Here is a 21,565-nt window from a genome sequence, read left to right on the forward strand (position 1 = left end):
TCACTTTCTCCACTAGTCATTACAGATGAAACTGGCCGACTGTAAATAGGTAACCCTGCCTGCCTGTAGGCACTTTACATGGAAGTATATTAACTAATTTAAGTCTCAGGACAACTCCTGGGCTGGCTACTATTTTTGCCCCCATGTTACAGATGAGGTCTGAGGCAAGTATGTTTTAACGTTGTGATGGTGAGGCAACTGAGCTTGGGGCTTCAGTGTTGACTTGCGTGACTCGACCTGTGACTTTAGTATTCTTTATCCCATCTCCTATCTGCCCAGCAGACCCCTCACACAGGGAGCTTTGCAGACATGACCTGGAGCAAGGTTAGGGAGGAGACATGGGCTTGAGAGGGGCTCTGACAGCAGGTTGTCTGACAGGTGGGCCTCTCAGAAAACCTGAGTGGTGCCCACCTGTTCCCCACGCCCTGGAGTGAGGAAGGAGCCAGCACTGCCAAGATCAAGGCCAGAGTATCCAGCAAAAGTCAGGGATGCCCCCTGGTGGATCTGCACTCCCATCACAGAAATAAAGCTATTCTCCTGGGATCTGCTTCCCAGGTTGGGGGCAGGAGCCAGTCCCTGAAGTCTGGAGTCATTTTACACCCTTAGCGAGTGATCAAGATTCAGCGGGTGGCATGAGACCTGGGCTCTGGCACTAGATTGAATTGCCTTTAGATCCCAGCTCTGCCAGTCACAACTAGGGATTTCTGGGCAAATTAGTTGTTCAAGGCTTAGTTTCTCTTCTGTCAAATGGGTGTAATTGAAGTTCTCCTTCATGGTTGTGACCATGACAAAATGAGATCACCTGTGCTGAGAACTTGCATGTGCTGATGTGCTTAGTAAATGGAAATGATTGGAATTGATAGGAACGGTATGTTTGGGGGAACTTGAACCAGTCAGTTTATCTCTGGGCCTTGGTCTCCCTCATTTATAAAACAGGAACAGTCTTACTTTGCTTTTCCAGGGTTATTGTGAAAATTAGATATTGAACCCCCAAAATAGTAACACCCAAGTTCTCCTACGCACTTGAGGAGTTACTTTTATTATTTAGTTCCTATGTTGAGAAAGGGACTGTGAGTATTTATTCAACAAATATTGACCAGGGACCTGTTATAGGTCAGGTTCCGTGAATGGGATGAGACTATTACCGATATAAGCATCTAAGTTCCATGAGAATTTTGTCTAGTTCAAGGGCAGGCAAGCTTCCTCTATACAGAGTCAGAGAGTAAATATTTCAGGCATTGTGACCCTTTTGGTTTCTGTCACAACTGCTCAGCTTTGCCATTGTAGCAGGTTGTAGCTGGGAACTGGCCCTAGACAATATGTAAACCAGTGAGCTGGGCCAAGCACCAAGAAAACTATATATGGACCTGGCAATGTGAAATTTGTGTTGTTTTCACATCATGAAATATTATTATTCTTTTAATTTTCCCCCTCCACTTAAAAAGTGTAAAAACCATTGTTACCTTGTATGCCAGATACAAATAGGTATTGGACTAGGTTTGACCCCTGGGCTATCATTTGCTGTCCTGTTTGGTTTACCCATAACTTTTTTTTTTCCCCTGAGACAGAGTCATTCTCTGTTGCCCTTGGCTAGAATGTTGTGGCATCATCAGAGTTCACACAATGTCAAACAACTGGGTTCAAGTGATCCTCCTGCCTCAGCCCCCTGAGTAGCTGGGACTACAGGCACCCACCACAAATTGGCCTGGCTAATTTTTTCTATTTTTTTAGTAGAGATGGGCTCTCAACTCTTGCTCAGGCTGGTCTTGAACTCCTGAGCTCAAGTGATCCTCTCACTTCAGCCTCCCAGAGTGCTAGGATTATAGGCATGAGCCATCGCACCTGGCCTACCTATAGCCATAGCCTTTTGAGGTAGCTGTGAACAAGGTAGTTACCTGCTTATTGTTGTTTGGTGTACATGTTTTTGAATATCCACGGACCATCTATTTGTCACTGGGCTAATGGGAAGTTGAGGTCTTTCTGTACCGGTGGGCTTCCCATTGCAGTTATAACGCTGATTTTGAGTCCTAACACACAGGAGGTGCTGGGTTTGATAACCTGGCATGTGGCAATCTGCTCTGGGTACTTTCTTCCTTTCAAAGTACATCACTTAGCTTTAGTGATTCCTTCTACCTTGGAACTATTCCCCTCTTACAGATGAGGAAACAGTTGAGAAAGAGTCATGATTTCCTTGAAGGTTTGCTAATGTTGTGGGGGCTCTAGGCCTGGCCTGGAAGATTCCCATCTCCTAGTTCAGGGTTTGTTCCCTTCTCTCTGGCCAGCTGTGAGATGAAAGTCTGGATTTTTCTGATTAGGGAAGGCGGGTACTCATTCTTAACTCTCTTCTGTTCGGCCGTCAGTTCATATGCAAAGTTATATGTCACATGCTAGACAGAACATTCAACATTCGTTATTCAATTATAAAAATAGTTACTGAGCTCCTAGTATGTTCCAAGCTCAATTCTAGATACTTGGTTTAGAATAGTGGGCAAGGCAGACGAGACTCCTGCCCTCATGGTGGTTACAGAATAGTAGGAAGAAGGACAAGAAAGTAGACAAAGATGAACAGTATTTAGGAATTAGGTTTAACACTAGGATGTAAGAGGGCACCCATTCATTTATGTGCCAGACACTGTGCCAACTCATCCTGTGATTTAGTCCCTACAACTAACTTCTCAGAGGAGTTGGCAGGATGAAGACACGGAGGTTCGGGCGGCGCCTGTGGCTCAGTGAGTTGGGCGCCAACCCCATATACCGAGGGTGGAGGGTTCAAACCCGGCCCCGGCCAAACTGCAACAATAAAATAGCCAGGCGTTGTGGCAGGCGCCTGTAGTCCCAGTTACTGGGGAGGCTGAGGCAAGAGAATCACCTAAGCCCAGGAGCTGGAGGTTGCTGTGAGCTGTGATGCCACGACCCTCTACCATGGGTGATAAAGTGAGACTCTGTCTCTACAAAAAAAAAAAAAAAAGACACGGAAGTTCAGAGAAGCCAACTAACATTGCTGGTGTCACAGTCTAGGGAGGGAGGTTATTAAACAGCTAGTTTTCCACAGAGATAAGTACTCATCCAGCATGTGAATAAACAGAAAGGTGTCTTCGGTAGGCAATGGGGAGCCATTGAAGGTGTTAGGCAGAGAGAGGAGTGTCCATGATCAGGTCTCTGTTTTATTTATTTATCTATTTTTTTGTAGAGACAGAGTCTCACTGTACCGCCCTCGGGAAGAGTGCCATGGCGTCACATGGCTCATAGCAACCTCTAACTCTTGGGCTTACGTATTTCTCTTGCCTCGGCCTCCCGAGCAGCTGGGACTACAGGCGCCTGCCACAACGCCCGGCTATTTTTTTGTTGCAGTTTGGCCGGGGCTGGGTTTGAACCCGCCACCCTCAGCATATGGGGCCGGCGCCCTACTCACTGAGCCACAGGCGCCGCCCAGGTCTCTGTTTTAGAAAGCTTACCCTGGCCACAGTGTGGAGGGTGAGCAGGAGGAGATGGTCTGATGTGGTCTGGGGACCCTGATAGGAAGCTTTGAAGGCTGTCTTAGACTAGAATGAAGGCTGTGTGGTGGAGGGAAGCAGGCAGGTTGGTGACAGACCTAGCAAGGAAAGCTGACTGGATGAGGTAGTTGAGAAGACATGGAATTAGAGTGTGGGATGTGGGGGATCCTGAAGAAAGAGCAGGTTTTGTTTTGTGATGGGCTCCCATGTAGGATCTGGAGCCCTAAGCTGGCAGGAGTGACTGGTATGTGGGTTCTGTTCCCAGGGAGTCGGCGACTGGTGGACGTGATGGACGTAAACACCCAGAAGGGTACGGAGATGAGCATGTCCCAGTTTGTGCGTTACTATGAGACGCCTGAGGCTCAGCGGGACAAGCTGTACAACGTCATCAGCCTGGAGTTCAGCCACACCAAGCTCGAGCACTTGGTCAAGCGTCCGACTGTGGTAGGCCTGGACTGCGGTCCCCTCCCCTGACACCTTCCACCTCATCTGCTTTCCTTCCTTTGCTGAGCCTTGAAAGGGTGTGGCTGCCACCGTGTGAGCATGGCTGGCATGGGTGTGGCCAAGGGTCATCCCCTGGGAAAGGGAGGGGGCATATTGGGTGCAGGGTTCTGGCTGCAGTGCAGGCTGTGGCAGGAGGAACAGGCAGACTTGGAGAGGGAGCTCAGCAGAAGGACATGCAGAGACTTGCCAGAGCAAAGAGGGGTGTTGCTTCTGGCCTGGCTTTGGAGAAATGAAGCCCTGATGGTGGTCTGGCTTTCAGGTAGACCTGGTGGACTGGGTGGACAACATGTGGCCCCAGCATCTGAAGGAAAAGCAGACAGAAGCCACAAATGCCATCGCAGAGATGAAATACCCAAAAGTGAAGAAGTAAGACCGCTTGCTGGCTGGGGGGACCTGGGAGGGGTGATTCCAGCCTTGGGGAGGCAGGAAGGGTGCTCCTGGCCATCAGCAGAGATTTGAGTGTCTCTTTGCAACTGTTTCTCTGTAGAATGAAAGGACTTTTCCCTGTAGGGACATACCTGGGACGAGTTGGCCTCTTGCTTCCTTGGAAAGCAGGGCTCTGATTGCTGCTCTGGGGCTAGACTCACCATCCGGGTAGCCCTTGGGCCTCCCCGCTAGCTCCCCTGCCCAGATGGGATCCAAGCAGGAGGAGCAATGGGCGATGTCTGTGTGCATTTGTGTGCGTGTGTCTGCATAGGCATGTGATTGTGCATGCTTGTCAAAGATGTCCCCTCTCTCCATGAGATAGCGTGTTCCCATAGTGGGCATTTTCAGGGGGATCTGCCGATGTTGGATGCTTTGGTTTGGGTTAGGGATGGGAAGGGTCTGGTGTTCCATTGTTCCTTGGTGTTGAGATCTGGGAGCTCTGACCCAGAGATGAACCTTTCGCAGTCAAAGCCCAGGCACCACTTTGTCACCAGATGTCCTGTAGATGGTGCCTTCTAAGCAGGACATTGGTACCAGATTGGAAAGGTAACTGCAGTCTAATAGCAGAGATGTAAAAACACTTAGTAACTGACCAAGAAGTCCTAAGACTGATTGTTTAATGTTAGCAGAGGTACCTGTGAGGCCCTCTGTTCAAAGACTTGAGTAACAAACTTTGGAGAGGAGAGAGTCACTGTTGGGGCTCCCACTGGCTCAAGCCTTTGTGTTTCCTATTCTATAAGGAAAAGGAGACACTGGCCATCCTAGGCAGGGCTGTTGCTCTGGGCTTCCTAGAAGAGCTGGCTGGAAGCCTGAATCCATTAGCATCTCTGCTCAGCCCTGCTGCCAGGAATGCCCCCAGGAGCTTCAAGGCTGTGAACTTTTCATCCACTCAGCCCTTAATTCAGTGCATAGCAAGTGCAGACTGTGTGCCAGACTTTGTAAAGGAAGCCAGCAAGCCGGCCCTTGGGCTGCTCTAGTTTCTGCTTTCAAGCTCTCTCTCTCTAATTACTTTGTAGGCATTTTTTCTCCCATCCAAGTTGAAGGTCCTTACAACGCCTTGGATCCAGGCTGTATCAAAGGCAAAGACTGGGCTCAGGTGGGGAGGGAGCAAGGCTTGTTTTCAGTGCCATCTGATGGCAGCAAAATATAGAGCCTCTGGGAAGGGGAAGTAAAACAAAGTATAAAAGACTAAAAGCCCCCACTCTGGAGAGTACGCTGTGGAAAACAAGAGCTGAGGCACAGCTCTAGTGCTGGTAGGGCAGCGGGGACAGGTCGAATCTTAGTTGGCTGGTGTCATCAAGAAGCGTTCTTGGAGGACATGTTCAACCTGGCCTTTTAAAATGACAGAGGAAATGGGAGAGAAGTGCAAAGAGTAATGAAGGAATTGTGAGCTGGAAGAAAGGCTGCAGGACTCAAAGACCAGCTAGAGGCAGACGATGGCTCATTGATTCACTCACTCATTCATTCATTCACTTAGCAGCTGTGTCTTGAGCATCTATTTGGTGCTGTGTACTGGAGTACAGTGTGGAGGAAACCAGAAGAGGTTTCTCATCTGCCCTTGTGGCGCTCACAGTGCGGTCCCACAGCTATGCTGTTGAGCTGTATGTAGGAGAGATTTCTCTGGGTAGAGAGATCGGGGAAGGTGTTCGAGCTGGGGTCTGGAGGGTGAGGGGGGTTACTTAGGTGATGAGGATTAGAGAGCTTTCTTGGCTCTGTGCAGAGCATCTGGGATGGCAGGGAGGGGCAGGGTGGCCTGCAGAGGTGAGGTAAGTGGGGCTGGAGCTGAAGCAGGAGTGCCAGGTGGGGATGAGTGGGCCAAGCTGAACAGGGCCTTGGTGAGGTTCTGCATTTCCCCTAAGAACAGTCACAGCCTTCTCTGAGATTTTAAGTGGAGAGGGATGTGTTCAGGCTTGCATTCTGCAAACCCTTCTGCCACTATGTGGATGGAAGAGTATAGGGCAGAGATGCTGGTCTAGAAGAGAGAATGACAGGGCAGGGAGTGGAGAGGAGGGAGGGTCCAGATGGCTGTGTATTTAGGAAGGTAAAATAGACAGCATTGGGTGACATGAATTTCACTTATGTTATCAATTCCTACTTTGCCTCCCTGAAATATTCACTATCTTTACTTTATTGGAAGATAACCTTTAAATAGTGAGCTCTATTATGTATTTAGGACCTCGTCTAATGACCAAAACAAAAGAGGCTCACACACTTCTGGTTTTCTTCTTTTTTTTTTGTAGAGACAGAGTTTCACTTTATGGCCCTCAGTAGAGTGCCATGGCATCACACAGCTCACAGCAACCTCCAACTCCTGGGCTTAAGCGATTCTCTTGCCTCAGCCTCCCGAGTAGCTGGGACTACAGGCGCCTGCCACAACACCCAGCTATTTTTTGGTTGCAGTTCAGCCGGGGCCAGGTTTGAACCCGCCACCCTCAGTATATGGGGCCGGCGCCTTACTGACTGAGCCACAGGTGCCACCCCACTTCTGGTTTTCTAAGACCACATGTCTTTGATGCATTGGGTGGATTATGTGGCAAATAGATTTACAGACCCCATCAATGGCTGTGGGAACTTGGGATGTGAGCCTTGTTAGGAAGGAAATTGTCACCTTGAAAATAGTCCATTTGTTTGGCTGAAAAGAATGTTGATTTCAGTTATCAGGTAATAAGCAAGGTAAAAATCCCACCATGATGAAGTCCTCTGGGGTTGTGCAATGGTTCTGAGGAATTTAATTAAAATGACACTGTTTCTAAAAATCACAGCACTTCCACGCAGGAGCCCTGGAGAGTGGAGACAGCTGACAACCTACCTGAACTGCAGTTGGGAGGAGGGAAGTGACACAAACACACTACTGCTTTCTGCCTGGCTTCAGGGTTTATGCTATTCAGTTTTGATGAGTTTAGGAGGCTTAGTGGTTTTCAGTTGAGATACTTAAGGCAATGGATGGTGATAGGCGTGGAGGGGGTAGTTGATGGCAGACAAAAGATTTGTAAAGAGTATGTTAACCTAGTAGTTATCTTACGTGCAAGACACTATTCTAAGTGGAGTAGGAGTGGGTGGACTTCAGTGAATAAAGCAAAGTCCCCATTCTCCTGGAGCCTATACTGTGGAGAGAAGAAACAGGCAAGCAAAAAAGGGAATAGTATAATTTAGGAGGTGATAAATGTTGCAAACAAATATACTGCAGGACAAAGAGGGTTGGGTTGAGTGAATGCTGACTACATAGTGCATCTTTGTTTGGAGATGTAGAACTCTTTGTCTCAGAAAATTCTTTATAACTATATAAATAGTGACAATTATTTGGAGTTCTCCTGCATGAGTTGTTTATTGCTGCATAACAATTACCCTAAAGTTTCACAACTTGAAAAAATTTTTAGCAGCCTAAAACAAATGTTATTTCAGTTTCTGCGGGTCAGGAATTCGGGAGAGGATCAGCCGGGTGAATCTAGCTCAGGATCTCTCATGAGCTTTGTGTGAAAGCAGGCCTGGGCTGTTGTCATGTGAGGGCTCAACTGGGGCTGGACGATCCACTTCCAAGATAGCACCCTCACATGGCCGTTGGCAGGAGGCCTTAGTTCCTTGCCACATGGACCTGTCCATAGCTCTGTTTGAGTGGCTTCTACATGGTAGTGGGTTCCCCAGAGTGAATGGTTAGAGAAAGACCAAGCAGGAAGCCACAGTACCTTTTATGACCTAATTTTGAAAGTCACACAATATTTGCTTTTGCCATATTCTATTAATTAAAAGTGAGTCACTAAGTCTAATCCATACTGAAGGGGAGGGGAATTTAGCTGTACCTCTGGAAGAGAAGAGTATCAAAGAATTTGTGGACATGTTTAAAAACCTCCACAATTCCCTAGGTCTATGACATGGGCTCACCTTTTTTTTTTTTTTTTTTTGCTTAGGACCACTGGGTATTGTAGTACTTTCCAGAAGGGGATTAGTAAATCTGCTCCCCTTCTCATCTTATCCTGCAAACACACAGGGTTTGCAGAAATGAGGTTTGCTGGTCTAGTAAAGATCTGTGGTCTGACTGACGAACAATTCAAAAGCCCAGCAGAAAGAGGACCTCACATATATTTGGCCCCCATATAATTGTGAATTGAGTACCTTTTCCTCCCCATGTACTTTCTAGGGGTGGCAGGAGGAACTGGGGAAAATTTAGGGGGTAAGAAGCTGAAACACAGAGAAGATGAAAATAAGCATCAGGCTGAGCAAGTTTCAGGGGCTGCCTCTGCTGCTCTCACCCTGGCAAGTCAGTCATCTCCCCTTAAGAGACTTAGTTTTCCCTTCTGCAAAGTGGGGGTCCCATCATACCTGCCCTGACTCACTCCCATGCTGTGGAAAAGATGGAGCCCACAAGGGATGTGGAATGTCCCACACATGGGACAAGGTGTTTATACATGAGTCTGCTATTGGGATTCTGGCATCTTCTGGTTTTCAATAAACTCTGCCTCACATTTGCGTAGGGCTTTTAACTCTATAACCTCCTTCACCTTTAACTTCAAGACTACTCCTCATTGACCAGGTTTGCTGGCATCATGAATGATCATCCCTGGGTGATACATCAGACAGGGAAACTGGCCTGACCCAGGGAGAAAGCTGCAGACTATGCACCAGATTCCAGGCCTCTGGATTTTTGGCTTTTCCTATGTACTTCTTTATCTTTAAAAAAGGTAAAGAAAGCTAGCATTCCCTGTGCTGCCATGTATGGATCCAGGCACTGTGATGGATATTTGGCATGCATAGCTCAACAATACTACAAGACAGGTGCTAATTTCACCATTTTATAGATAAGCAAGCTGAAGGTCCTAGTGGTTCAATACAGGTAATGGGTAAGTGTAAGGTAGTAGGGGCTGGTGGGGAGGAAGGCTTTTAGAAATTTCTTTAAAAATTAAAAAAGTGCAGGCCAAACCAAGCACATTCAGGACCTGGTTTGACTCATGAGACCACCAGTTAGTAGCCCCTGATTAGTGGGATGCTGAGTTCAGAAAGGGGGAAGACCAGTGCAATGTCGCATAGCTGAGTAAAATAATTACAGAGTTTTTGCTGTGTGCTGCACTTACACAGAGGAATTGGCTATATTTACCATTGAGGAGGTGAAGCATTTATGACTAAAAAAAAATAATTATTTCACGTGGACATCCTAGTCTTGGTCCAGCCGTCTGGGCCACCTCCTCTGCTCTTAACTCATTTAACCCTGCGAGAGTGCAGTGGCCTTATCACGGCTCACAGCAACCTCAAATTCCTGGGCTGTAGTGATCCTGCTGCCTCAGCCTCCCAGGTAGCTGGGACTGTAGGCATGTACCACGATGCCTGGCAAATTTTTCTATTTTTTGTAGAGATGAGATCTCCCTCTTGCTCAGGCTGGTTTTGAACTCCTGGCCTCAAGCAATCCTCCTGCCTTGGCCTCCCAAAGTGCTAGGATTACTGGTGTGAGCTACCATGCCTGGCCCCTACATTCATTTTTTTTTTTTTTGTAGAGACAGAGTCTCATTTTATCGCCCTCGGTAGAGTGCCATGGCATCACACAGCTCACAGCAACCTCCAACTCCTGGGCTGAAGCGATTCTCTTGCCTCAGCCTCCCGAGTAGCTGGGACTACAGGCGCCCGCCACAACGCCCAGCTATTTTTTGGTTGCAGTTTGGCCGGGGCCGGGTTTGAACCCGCCACCCTCGGTATATGGGACCCGCGCCTTACCGACTGAGCCACAGGCACCACCCCCTACATTCATTTTTTAAGTGTGACAAACTTCTTGTTCAAGGACAATAGCTCAATGACTGATACTCAAATCCAAGATAGAAAATATTCTCAATGTTGTTAATTTTTCTTTAAAATAGAAAAACATACGCATGCTTAAAATTCCAGCCAGTGTAAAGAGTCTATAGTCTAACCTTCTGGGCAGACTACTTGGGAGGTGCTAACAGGTGGGCTGTGCCATGAATCACATCAAGAAGCAATACAGTGGCCTACGGCATTTACTACTTTGAAATTGCTTCCCTAAAATGGGGTGAGCAGGTTATTTTAAGGATGAAATGAGATCATGTGTGTAAACAGCTATTATTATTAGCACTTAATAATTAGAACCTATTAATATTGATGGGAAGCCCTAGTGGAAGGGGTTTGGCTAAACAATGGGGAAGCTTGATCCTGCCCTTGCAGAAGCTATACAGCCATCTCCTGCCTCCTTGTGGTTTTTGTTTTTTTGGGGGGAAGGGTTTAGGGGATGGGTGAGAGGAGGGCCCGGCTGTGGCCCTGGTGACCTGGAGGGTGGGACTTCTGATTTGAGCTGGATCACCTCCTTCAGGTGGAAGCCAATTGTTGAGGTTTGGCTGTAACCTCTGGACTCTGCTTTTTGGAGTTGGGATTTGCCAGGTAAACCTGCAGAGAAAGGCTGAGACTTGGAGCAAGGTTGCCTGGGTAAGCACTACCTTTACTAGGCTAGGGACCAGAGTAACTGTACCTCTGAGCTTTGGCTTTCTTAAATGAAAAACAGAGACAAACCTGAGAATGATATTCTAAGGTTGTTGTGAAGTTTGGATTAAATAATCCAAGTACCATAGTTTTGGGTTTCCATGTGAACAAATTCCCATGATAATCCATGATGTAGAGTTTACTTCGCTATTAAGCCGGCAGGTAGTGGGGAAAGGTGCTGCAAAACAGCATCTCCGAATGCAGAGCTGAACTTAAGGACACCTCCCTCACTGTTAGGAGTGATGAGAAAATGGTTCAGAGAGGAGAAGTAAGTTGCCCAAGGTCACACAGCTAGTGGACTTTAGGGTCAGAGTCGCATCCCTCTTCTCTTGGCTGCTATACTCCGGGACCTAGCACAACCCCTATTCCGGAACGCTAGTCCTTTCTGTAGCTGTGCCTAGAGGGGCACATTTAAGGAAGGTGGCTTTGCTGGGTCGTCACCCCAGCTGCAGAGCGGCGTCCATGAAAAACGGGAACCGGGGTCCCCAAGCGATCGCCTGTAAATAGAGGGGGTGGGGAGAGCTGCCCTCGTTCCCCCACCCAGCCGGGGCTAGGGGCGGCCGTGGGCGGTGGCGGCGTCCCCTGGCGCTGGCCCGCGCTTCCCTGTCGCCGCCTCGGCCTCCCTCCGCCTCCCTGGCGGCCGCCGCGCCGCGCCGGTGTTCAGTTTCAGCGCGGGGATGAGCGCAGGCTGCGCCGGGCTCCCCGAGGAAGGAAGGCAGCGAGCGAGGGCCTCAGCGTCCTCGGCTGGGGCCTGGCAGCGCCGTGGAGGGGGTTCGGCTCGGGTCGCCGGGGCCGGGCGCGCGTCGAGCCTCCGCCGCCTAAAGGGACGCCCCGGAGCCACGCCGCCGCCGAGGGTAACCGCGGGCCCGGGCTGCCCGGGCGCCCCGCTCCTTTGTGGCGCGCGGGGCGGGGTGTGGGTGGCCTCCCGCCCGCGGGCTGTACGGCTGGCGTCGCGGAGCAGCCCTTTGTGTCTCCCCGGGCTGATGTGAGTGCGCTGTGTGCGCGCGCTTGGCACCTCCAGCCGGCCACCGGTGCCAGCTTCCCTCCTCCCCCACCAGCCCTTTGCCCGAGGGGCGACCGCCTGGGTCATGGGGGGAGTTCCTCTAAGTTGGAGAGGAAAGGGTGGGGCGGGGCCGCCCCCTCACAGACCCCACGGCAGTACCCTAAAGTTGGTGCTGCAGGTGCAGTGACCCCTCCTGCCACGCTCCTCCCGGCCAGCCCGGGCCTTGCAGGGCGGGAACCCCCACTCAAGGGCTTAGCTCAGGGGCTCCCAATTTTCAGCTAACTTGGAGGGTGCCTTCCTACACCGAAGCCACCTGGGCTAGGGGGTGGTCAGGGGTGTGGCTTTCCGGGCAGGGGGCGATGGAAGCCTGGCAGTCGCTGGCCGCGGTGAGAGCTTAGAGCTTAGCGGTGGTGGCACTGAGCCGAGCTGGGGTGCCCATGTGACTGCGGTGTGCTTGGGAAGAGGAAGCTGTAGAGGTCAGTGCAAAGGCGTTATGCCAGAGTAAGCGAGAGCCAGCGGGGAGACCCGGAGTCAGTGCGGGGCGCGGGAGCCAGGGGTGGCCTGCTGCCTTCAGGGACCAGCCGGGACAAAGCCGTCCTGTCACAGCCATCCTGTCCTCCCTAACGCTTAAGATCTCTGGGTGGGAGGGGCGGCCCAGGCCTGGCAGCCAGGAAATGAGGGACACCACTGAGAGGAGGGGCCTCTCCAGGAGAGGCAGGTCTGGAAGTGTCGCCTCAGCCCCCAGATGCTGGAGGGACACCCAGAGGGCAGGTCAGACACAGGCTCAACTTGGAGAACTTTCCTGCACACAGCAGCCTGCTCACAGGGCTTCTTGATTTTCACACATGCTGGAGAGGTTGAGGAAGGTGGGCAGGGTGGGGGTGACCAGTTTGTCCAGGCAGCCCTGGAGTCCAAGAGGTAGGCTCCTGTCCTCTCTGCTGTGGGTGCCAGGTGGGTGTCCAGGTGCAGACTCAAGGGAGCAGGTTCTCTCTGCTCCACCCCACACACTTAAATTGTTTTCCCTAGACTGTGTTCATTTGAGGCCTGGAGCTGGTGGAAAACAAGGTTACATTAAAATAAGAGAAGAAAAATAAACAAGACCAAGAGTTGGTTTTGGGAAAATGAAGACTAATATTTTGAAGTGGTGCTTAGAGAGAAGAGACCAGTGTGGTCCAGGGGGGTAGGGTGGGGTGGATTAGGATCCCTGACCCTTTTCCTTGGATAGAAGAGGGTCACCTAGGTCTTCTGACTAGGGACTTGGCCGGGTCCACAAGAGCCTCAAGTGTGCAGAATGTGGAGCTCAGAGTCGGGACTTTAACCGCCCCAGTGTCAGCTCTGCAGCCTGCCTGTCTTCGTGACAGCCTTGTGTCCTGCGCTGTCAACTACACCCCTCCGATGGGGTTGCTAGGCAGCGGGGCTATGATGTGCGGGGAGACCTTCTGATTTGTCAGCCTCCTGCAGACACATGGTTAAGGCTCCTTCCAGCCTATTGGGAGGAGGGACGCGGGGCATGCTGCTTGCATACTGCTCAGCCCTGGGTTTACCTCAATGTGAGGTGCAAAAGGCAGCCCCAGGAGAGGGCCCCTGGAGCCCTCCCCCTCTGACCAGCTCAGCCCCAGGACCCCATTATCTCTGTTTCACTTGCTGCTTGCTGGCTCCTCCCTACCCAATCCCGCCCCATCCCTCTCCTCTTTTCCAAACCATGGAAAAGCAAAGTGCAGCGGGAAAAGAGGTCAGTGGGGTAAGCATGTGTGTGTGGGCTCCAGAGGTGCCAAAGTGCATGGGCATGAGAGGTAGGGAGGCTGCCCCTCCACACTGCCTGGGGCTCTTGTGGAAAGGGGTGAGTAGCAGGGAGGGGACCCTGGCCCTGTCATCTGTAAGGCTTGGACTTGGAAGCCTGCTGTATGTCCCCTCCTCCTCAAGCTCTGCACAACCCTAGGAGGGTAGCGGTTGGGGGAGAAAGGAGGGGCCTGGGGTGTTTCTGCAGGAAGGATGGGCTTTGTAGCCCTTGCTAGCACTCAGAAGGGGACTCCCAGCTGCGGGTTCCCTCCTGAATCCACTGCCTCCACCCAAGCTTCTAAGGCAGGGCTCTCCTTATCTCTTCCTCTCTCTGCGTGGCCAACTCACACACACCCCCACCCCCGCCGCACCAGAGTCTTTTCTTTTTTTTTTTTTTTTGTAGAGACAGAGTCTCACTGTACCGCCCTGGGGTAGAGTGCCGTGGCCTCACACGGCTCACAGCAATCTCTAACTCTTGGGCTTACGCGATACTCTTGCCTCAGCCTCCCGAGCAACTGGGACCACAGGCGCCCGCCACAACGCCCGGCTATTTTTTTGTTGCAGTTTGGCCGGGGCTGGGCTTGAACCCGCCACCCTCGGCATATGGGGCCGGCGCCTTACCAACTGAGCCACAGGCGCCGCCCCAGAGTCTTTTCTTAATTTCTTTACTTTTTAAAAGACAGTTTTATTGAGATAAAATTCACAAACCATTCACTCATTTAAAAGTATACAATTTGATGGGTTTTAGTATGTTTACAGAGTTGTGCAACCATCATCAGTTTTAGAACATTTTCATCACCCCAGAATAAAATCCTCTGCCCGTTATCAGTTATTCCCTATTCCCCCACTCCCAGCCTCTGGCCACCATTGATCTGCTTTCTGTCTCTATAGATTTGCCCACTCTGGACATTTCTTATACACAGAATCAGGCACTGTGTGGTCTTTTGTGGCTGGTACCCCTTTCCTTTCTAGCTGCATTGATTTTATTCAGCAATCAGTTGCAGTTCGTCTTACCATTTAACTTTTCCTGCACATCGCTCCTTTAAGTGTTGCATCCTTAGAGGAAGGAGGCTTATGCATCCTTATGCATCTCCCTTGATGCCCAAGCTCACAAAGGGCCGGACCACTGGTTGAATGAATGCAGAAATGAATGGGGACTGGTAATTGGCAAGCCATGCAGGTGTTTTACAACTGAATTCCAGGTGTCCAGCTGCCACCATGGAGGCTGCAGGTATCCAAGCAGTGAAGGAACAGAAAGGAATTCTCTTACTTGGGTCGGGTAGGGGTGAGGCAAGCATAAAAACCAGATGTGAGGAAGTAATGAAGTGGCCTGTGAGTTGTCACTTCTCTCAGGAACCTGAAAACAGAACTGTCAAGCTCTCAGTGTCTGGGGTAGGTGGCCAGTGCTAGAGATTGATCACCTGATCTTAGGGGCTTCCCCCGTGGGGAACTCCAATTAGGTTTGGGTATTAAAAAAAGAAGAAAAGAAAATCCCCCAGTGTCAGCATTTATAAAAGGGCACCAGGTCAGGCACGTCAGAAGCTGTGTGCTCACCTCCTGTGGTTTAGATCTTGAATTATTGTTTCTGTCCCCCTGTTTCTGTGCCACAGGTACTGTCTGATGAGCGTGAAAGGTTGTTTCACTGACTTCCACATCGACTTTGGAGGCACTTCTGTTTGGTACCATGTTTTCCGGGGTGGGAAGGTGAGTTCTGTGGAGTTGCTTCAACTTTCTGTGTATCTGCAGGTATTTGGGGGTGTGGGGGGCTCACTCACCTTTTCCTACCTTTTGACCCTCTCCTTCAGCCAGCCCCTGCCCTGTGGGTACTTTAGGGCCACTGCTTCCTCTGAAACCACCTCCTGGCTCTAGTCCTCCTTCTGGAGGAAAAGGTCATGGTCATCTCTCTCACACCACACCTAGTCACTCATTCATACCCTCCAGGTAGTTCAATCCAGTGTTCTAAGCACCTTAGGCCAGATTCAACCCCAGTTTGGCTCCCCAAAACCTCCAGCATTCATTTTCCCTGGCTGTCACCTCAGCTTCAGCCCTGGGACCTTTAACCTGTCTAGCTGCCAGCACCACTTACCTTCAAGAACATTTTATACCAGTCACAGACATCACCCTGAGAAAGGCAGAGGGGTGTGCGTGAAGGGGGCTCCTGCCGTATCTGCTTTTGTGTGTGTGTCCGTGTGGGGGTGTAGGTGTTCCCGCACGGATGCGGGCCCTTCTTGAGAATAGGTGTGTGCCGCCCTGCTTGTCTGGGTCTGCATGTGCATTTGTTATAACCCAGTGTTTTGGAATCAAGTCAGCCCACTTGATTCCAGATGTTTTTCCTTCTTCTCCAAAGTGAGCACAAGCTGGGTTTATTTATTGGGTCATTTTATCTTACGACTTAGGAAATTCCCTCACTCTCCTTCCCCCACCTCCCAGACAGTCCTGTGGCTCAAGAGAAAGAATGTTCCACCCAGTCCAGAAAATATTCCCAGCCTGGTATTTCATCTGGAATGGAGATTCCCTAAAGGTGGGCATAGCCCTCCCGATGTCTTCAGAGACCCTCTAGGGGTCTTGGGGGCTTAGGGGGATGGATTATTCCCCATCCCCCACCCAACCACCCCTTGGCAGGTGAGACTGTCTCTTTGTGTCAGGGCCTGGAAGAAATAAGGAGTTTGGCCTGATCCTCAGCTGACTGCTGCCTCCTTCTCCTCCTAAGATCTTCTGGCTGATTCCTCCAACCCTACACAATTTGGAGCTGTATGAGGAGTGGGTGCTGTCAGGCAAACAGAGTGACATCTTTCTGGGAGACCGCGTGGAACGATGCCAAAGAATTGAACTGAAACAGGGCTACACATTTTTCATCCCTTCCGGTAGGTTCCAGCATAGCTAGTGCTGGGTTCCTGGTCTCCTGCAGCCTTAGCCAGGGTTTTAGGCTACAAGGGTTTCTCTGGGACCATGGGTTTGATGGCTATGGCCATGGGTGGCCCCCAAGCGGAGGAGTCCTCAGCTCCAGTTTTCCCCTCACATCTAATTGGCTTCTCCCTGCCTTTGGGTTAGAATTTTCTCTCCCTCAGAGAAAGCCTGGGTTCCTCCCTCAGGGGAAGTTTGAGTGCTTCCCCAGGACTTCTGTGGAGATTTCTGTGAGGTGCTAACAGCGGTCCTCAGGTAATGATGGTGGGTTTACCCTGAGGCAGGCTCTGGGGAAGGGCAATTAGGACTTCCACTGGAATTCTGACTCTGCCACTTACAAGCTGTGATTTCACCTCTTTGTGCCTCAGTGTTCTCATCTGTAAAATGAGATTAAGACTTCCCAGAGTAGCCAGGAGGACCAAGTGAGGTAACACCTACTTGTGTATAGTTCTTTGTAGATGCACTAAGGCCTTTTGGCTGGTTACAGGCTGAGTCACCAGTGGATGTGGCTTGTGAACTAGGACTCAGGAAATTTAGGCTGCATTAATGAAAACATTGTACCCAGGATGAAGGACGGAACAGTTCCACTGTATAGACCAGGAATCCTCAAACTGCGGCCTGTGGGCCACATGAAGTGGTGTGATTATATTTGTTCCCGTTTTGTTTTTTTACTTTGAAATAAAATATGTGCAATGTGTATAGTAATTTCTTCATAGTTTTTTTTTTAAAACTATAGTCTGGCCCTCCAACGGTCTGAGGGACAGTGAACTGGCCCCCTGTTTAAAAAGTTTGAGGACGCAGCAGCGCCTGTGGCTCAGTGAGTAGGGCGCCGGCCCCATGTGCCGAGGGTGGAGGGTTCAAGCCCAGCCCCGGCCAAACTGCAACAAAAAAAAAAAAAAAAAAAAGTTTGAGGACGCCTGGTTTAGACTGAAGGAGTCAGGCCACATGTAGTCTTGTTGCTCTTGGTCATTGTGCTTTGGAGAGTAAGTCCACCTGGAGAAAGAGGAATCTGGAAACCACATCAGGTGAGATGAGTTTGAAGCTGGAATTGGGTTGTTTTACCCAAGGAAATAAAGGCATATGGTAATGCAGTCAGCCAGGTAAAGGATTATCTCCAGGAAGAAGAGGTATAGCCAAGTGGTATTGGAAAAACTTGTTCTGTTAGGCAGTGAGCTCCATACCACTGGATTTATACAAGTAGAAGGTAGCTATGGGTGTGTCAAGGAGCTTGCAGAGATTTTACCACTGGGGTCGGAGCTCGGACCAGAGGATAATAGTGTCCTTTGAAGCCACTAAGACCATTAGATGGAAAAGCTCGTCATAACCTGGGTTTCTGAGAGCTGGACTAAAAGCTGGCCTTGGGTCTGGACACCAAGCACTAGTGTGTGTCATCAGTTGAAGGGGCTGTTGTGGTTGTGGTAGCAGTTCCCGCTGGGGAAATTGGGCCTGCACTTCTGTGTTCTTTAGAAAGTTGAGCAAGGCCAGCCATGGCAGCTCATGCTTGTAATCCTAGCACTCTGGGAGGCCGAGGTGGGTGGATTGCTTGAGGAGTTCAAGACAGCCTGAGCAAGAGCAAGATCCCAACTCTATTAAAAATAGAAAAACTAGCCAGGTGTTGTGGTAAGTGCCTGTAGTCCCAGCTACTCAGGCAGCTGAGACAAGGGGAGCTCTTGAGCCCAAGAATTTGAGGTTGCTGTGAGCTATGATGACGCCATGGCACTCTACCAGGGAAACTGACTAAGACTCTGTCCCCCCCAAAAAGAAAGAAAGTTGGCAAAAGGTGGAAGCTTCTCTCCTAAGGAAATTGGGAATTTGGAGGTGGAAAGATAGGGTGACTTTGTTACTATGGCCCTAGATCTGTCCTCAGACCTGCTTGGTTCAGGGAAGGACCCCTGCTTTGGACAGAGGGATTGTACTTGGTGGTCATCCCTACAGATGTGGAATGGAGAATTCTCAGGTGTGCTCAGGGATTAATGGATGGGCCCTGGTGGAGTCTGTGGAATGCTGCAGTGCACTTGGCCTTGCTGCTGACTGTCTTTATAACCCTGGTCTCTTCCTCTCTCTGCACTTTAGCCTTCCCATCTCTATACGGTGGAGGGGTTGAGCTGAACTCCGGACCCTCAGGGTGGGTCCTAACCCCTTCCCCGAGGGTCGGCCTCCTCACCCTGAGGGGACAGGCCCTGGAGTCCCTATCTCAAGGCATCATGCAGACTTGGGTGGAGCCTCATCACTTTGCCCAAACAGAGGGTAGGAGGGGTGTTGATTTTGGTGACTTAAGCAACTTGGAGGTCTTGAGAAGCAGCATCTAAGACCATAGCAGGCATGCGACCATCTGTTAAAGGCAGGAAGAAGAGATATGGATTTGAATTGCAGTAAGCAGGAGTCAAGTTAGACCTCAGCAAAGACATCTAGCCCTAAGGGCCCATGAATGAGATGCTAGCGGTTTTTTTTCTGGATTTTTGGAAAGTGGGAAAGGGATAGTTGAAATTTGTCATCTTTCTAGAGGGGGGTAGGGGAGGCAAAATAATTCAGAGGTTCTCAGGCATCGATTTCATGCACAAATAAAATAGAATAAAATAAAAGTTGGGAACTGATACAGAGTTATTGGACTTGTAATTTTGCTAAAGATGAGTTTAATTAAAAAAACAAACAAATGGGTGGCGCCTGTGGCTCAAAGGAGTCAGGCACTGGCCCCATATACCGGAGGTGGTGGGTTCAAACCCAGCCTCGGCAAAAAAACAAACAAACAAGCCTTGGTGCTGTAGCTCAGTGGTTAAGGCACTGGCCATATACACCGGGGCTGGTGGGTTTGAATCGGTCTGGGCCTGCTAAACAATAATGACAACTATAGCAAAAAAAAACCAAAAAAACAAAAAAACAAGGCTGGACGTAGAGTGCGGTGGTGTCACAGCTCATAGCAACCTCAAATTTGTGGGCGTAAGCGATTCTCTTGTTTTGGGCAGCACCTGTGGCTCAAAGAGTAGGGCACTGGCCCCATATGCCAGAGATGGCGGGTTCAAACCCAGCCCCGGCCATAAACTGCAAAAAAAAAATGAGTGCTGTTCCACTGGCGATTCTCTTGTTTTAGTCTCCCAAGTAGCTGGGACTACAGGTGCTAGCCACAATGCCCGGCTCCTTTTTTTTTTTTTTTTATACACCTTTAGTATATGAGGCCAGTGCCCTACTCCTTTGAGCCACAGGCGCGTCCCCCACCCTCACTTTTTCGTTGCAGTTGTTATTGTTGTTTAGCAGGCCTGGACTGGGGTTGAACCCTCCAGCCTTGGTGTATATAGCCGCGCCCTAACCACTGAGCTAAGGGCGCTGAGCCTCAAGGGGACGTCTTCAACTCTCTGAAAGATCCTGTGATGCTGATGGGTTAGTAATATTTTATTTTGTTGTATTGTATCTATTTTATATTTTGTTTTGTATTATTTTATTTTACCTTATTTTTTTGAGACAGTCTCATTTTGTCACTGTTAGTAGAGTGCTGTAGCGTAGCTTACAGCAACCTCAAACTCTTGGGCTCAAGCAATCCTCTTGCCTCAGCCTCCCAAGTAGCTGGGACTAAAGGCACCCACCCTAACATCCAGCTGTTTTTAGAGACAAGTTCTTGCTCTGTCTCAGGCTGGTCTTGAATCTGTGAGCTCATGTAATCCACCTGCTGCAGCCTCCCAGAGTGCTAGGATTATAGGCACGAGCCACTGTGCATGGCCTACTTTATTTCATTTTATTTATTTTTGAGACAAGGTCTCACTTTCTTGCTCAGGTTAGAATGCAGTGATATCATCATGGGTCACTGCATCCTCAAACTCCTGGGCTTAGGTGATTTCCTGCCTCAGCTTCCTGAGTAACTGGGACTACAGGCATGTACTAACATGCTGGGCAATTTAAATGGCAAAATACAATTATTATTTATTTTTAGACAGAGTCTCACTCTGTCATCCCGGGGAGAGTGCTGTGGGATCAACGTAGCTCACAGTAACCTCAGACCCTTGGGCCATCTTGCCCCAGCCTCCTGTAGCAGGGACTACAGGCACCTACCAGCACACCTAGTTTTTCTGTTTTTAGTAGAGAAGATGGGATTTCTCTCTTGCGCAGGTTGGGCTCAAACTCCTTAGCTCAAGTGGTCCACTCACCTTGGCCCCCCAGAATGCTAGGAATATAGGTGTGAGCCACCACGCTCGGCCAAAATGGCAAAATTTTTTGTGAGATGAAGTTTAACTTTTTCTTCTTGTGTCTAAGGATGGAGGGGTTGGTAATGGCTGTGCTTTGGGGTGCCTGTTCTTTAGTCCTTATCCCTGTGTAATCCAGGAAAGCAGCCTGGAGGAGGAAGACTGTTAAATGGGACAGAGGAGTAGAACAACCCAGAGCAGCAGTTCTCAACTTGTGGGTCACGACCACTTTGGGGGTGGAACAACTCTTTCACAGGAGTCACCTAAATACATCCTGCGTATCAGATATTTACATTATGATTCATAACAGTAGCAAAATTACAGTTATAATATGGCAATGAAAATAGTTTTATGGTTGGGGGTCACCACAGCATGAGGAACTGTGTTAAAGGGTCGCAGCATTAGGAAGGTTGAGAACCACTGACCCAGGGAAGAGGGCTTCCATCTGTCCTGCTGACCTAGCTAGCCTGCAGAAGAGTTGAGAGGACATCATCAGGATGAGGAATGTTGAAGCCAGAGCCAGGAGTGTCTGGGGGTCACCAGGCTTCAGCCTTATCTTTAGTAGTGAGGAAGGATGGAGATGAAGTCACCCCCAAGTCTTAGGAAGTCCGGACTTTACGTACCTGAATGAGCCAGGTGATGTTTTTTCCTTCCATCCCAACCTGATGTGCCACCATCATCCTGACCACATGGTGGCCTCAGCCTCCCCCTTTGTCTGTGTCAGCCCAGATAAACAACAATGAACATTTCACATGTATTATTTATCTTCTCTATAAGCATGTGAGGAAAAATTCAATATCCCTTTACCC

General features: G+C 49.7%; 1 protein-coding gene across 9 annotated transcripts in view; it reads left to right on the forward strand.

Moving 5' to 3' along the window:
• The window catches only part of KDM2B (lysine demethylase 2B), a 143,136-nt gene that overhangs the window by 31,414 nt on the left and 90,157 nt on the right, over positions 1–21,565 (forward strand). For 7 of the 9 annotated variants that reach the window (XM_053586978.1, XM_053586976.1, XM_053586977.1 and 4 more), the window contains 4 exons: positions 3,760–3,938; positions 4,258–4,364; positions 15,291–15,384; positions 16,391–16,544. In XM_053586978.1, the coding sequence (XP_053442953.1) occupies positions 3,760–3,938; positions 4,258–4,364; positions 15,291–15,384; positions 16,391–16,544 (534 nt within the window). Of the gene's footprint in view, positions 1–3,759; positions 3,939–4,257; positions 4,365–11,575; positions 11,753–15,290; positions 15,385–16,390; positions 16,545–21,565 lie in introns of those variants that run through there. The other 2 variants (XM_053586979.1, XM_053586982.1) reach the window with 2 other exon arrangements.

Source organism: Nycticebus coucang, chromosome 4 (assembly GCF_027406575.1).
Source record: "Nycticebus coucang isolate mNycCou1 chromosome 4, mNycCou1.pri, whole genome shotgun sequence".
Taxonomy (NCBI): Eukaryota; Metazoa; Chordata; class Mammalia; order Primates; family Lorisidae; genus Nycticebus; species Nycticebus coucang.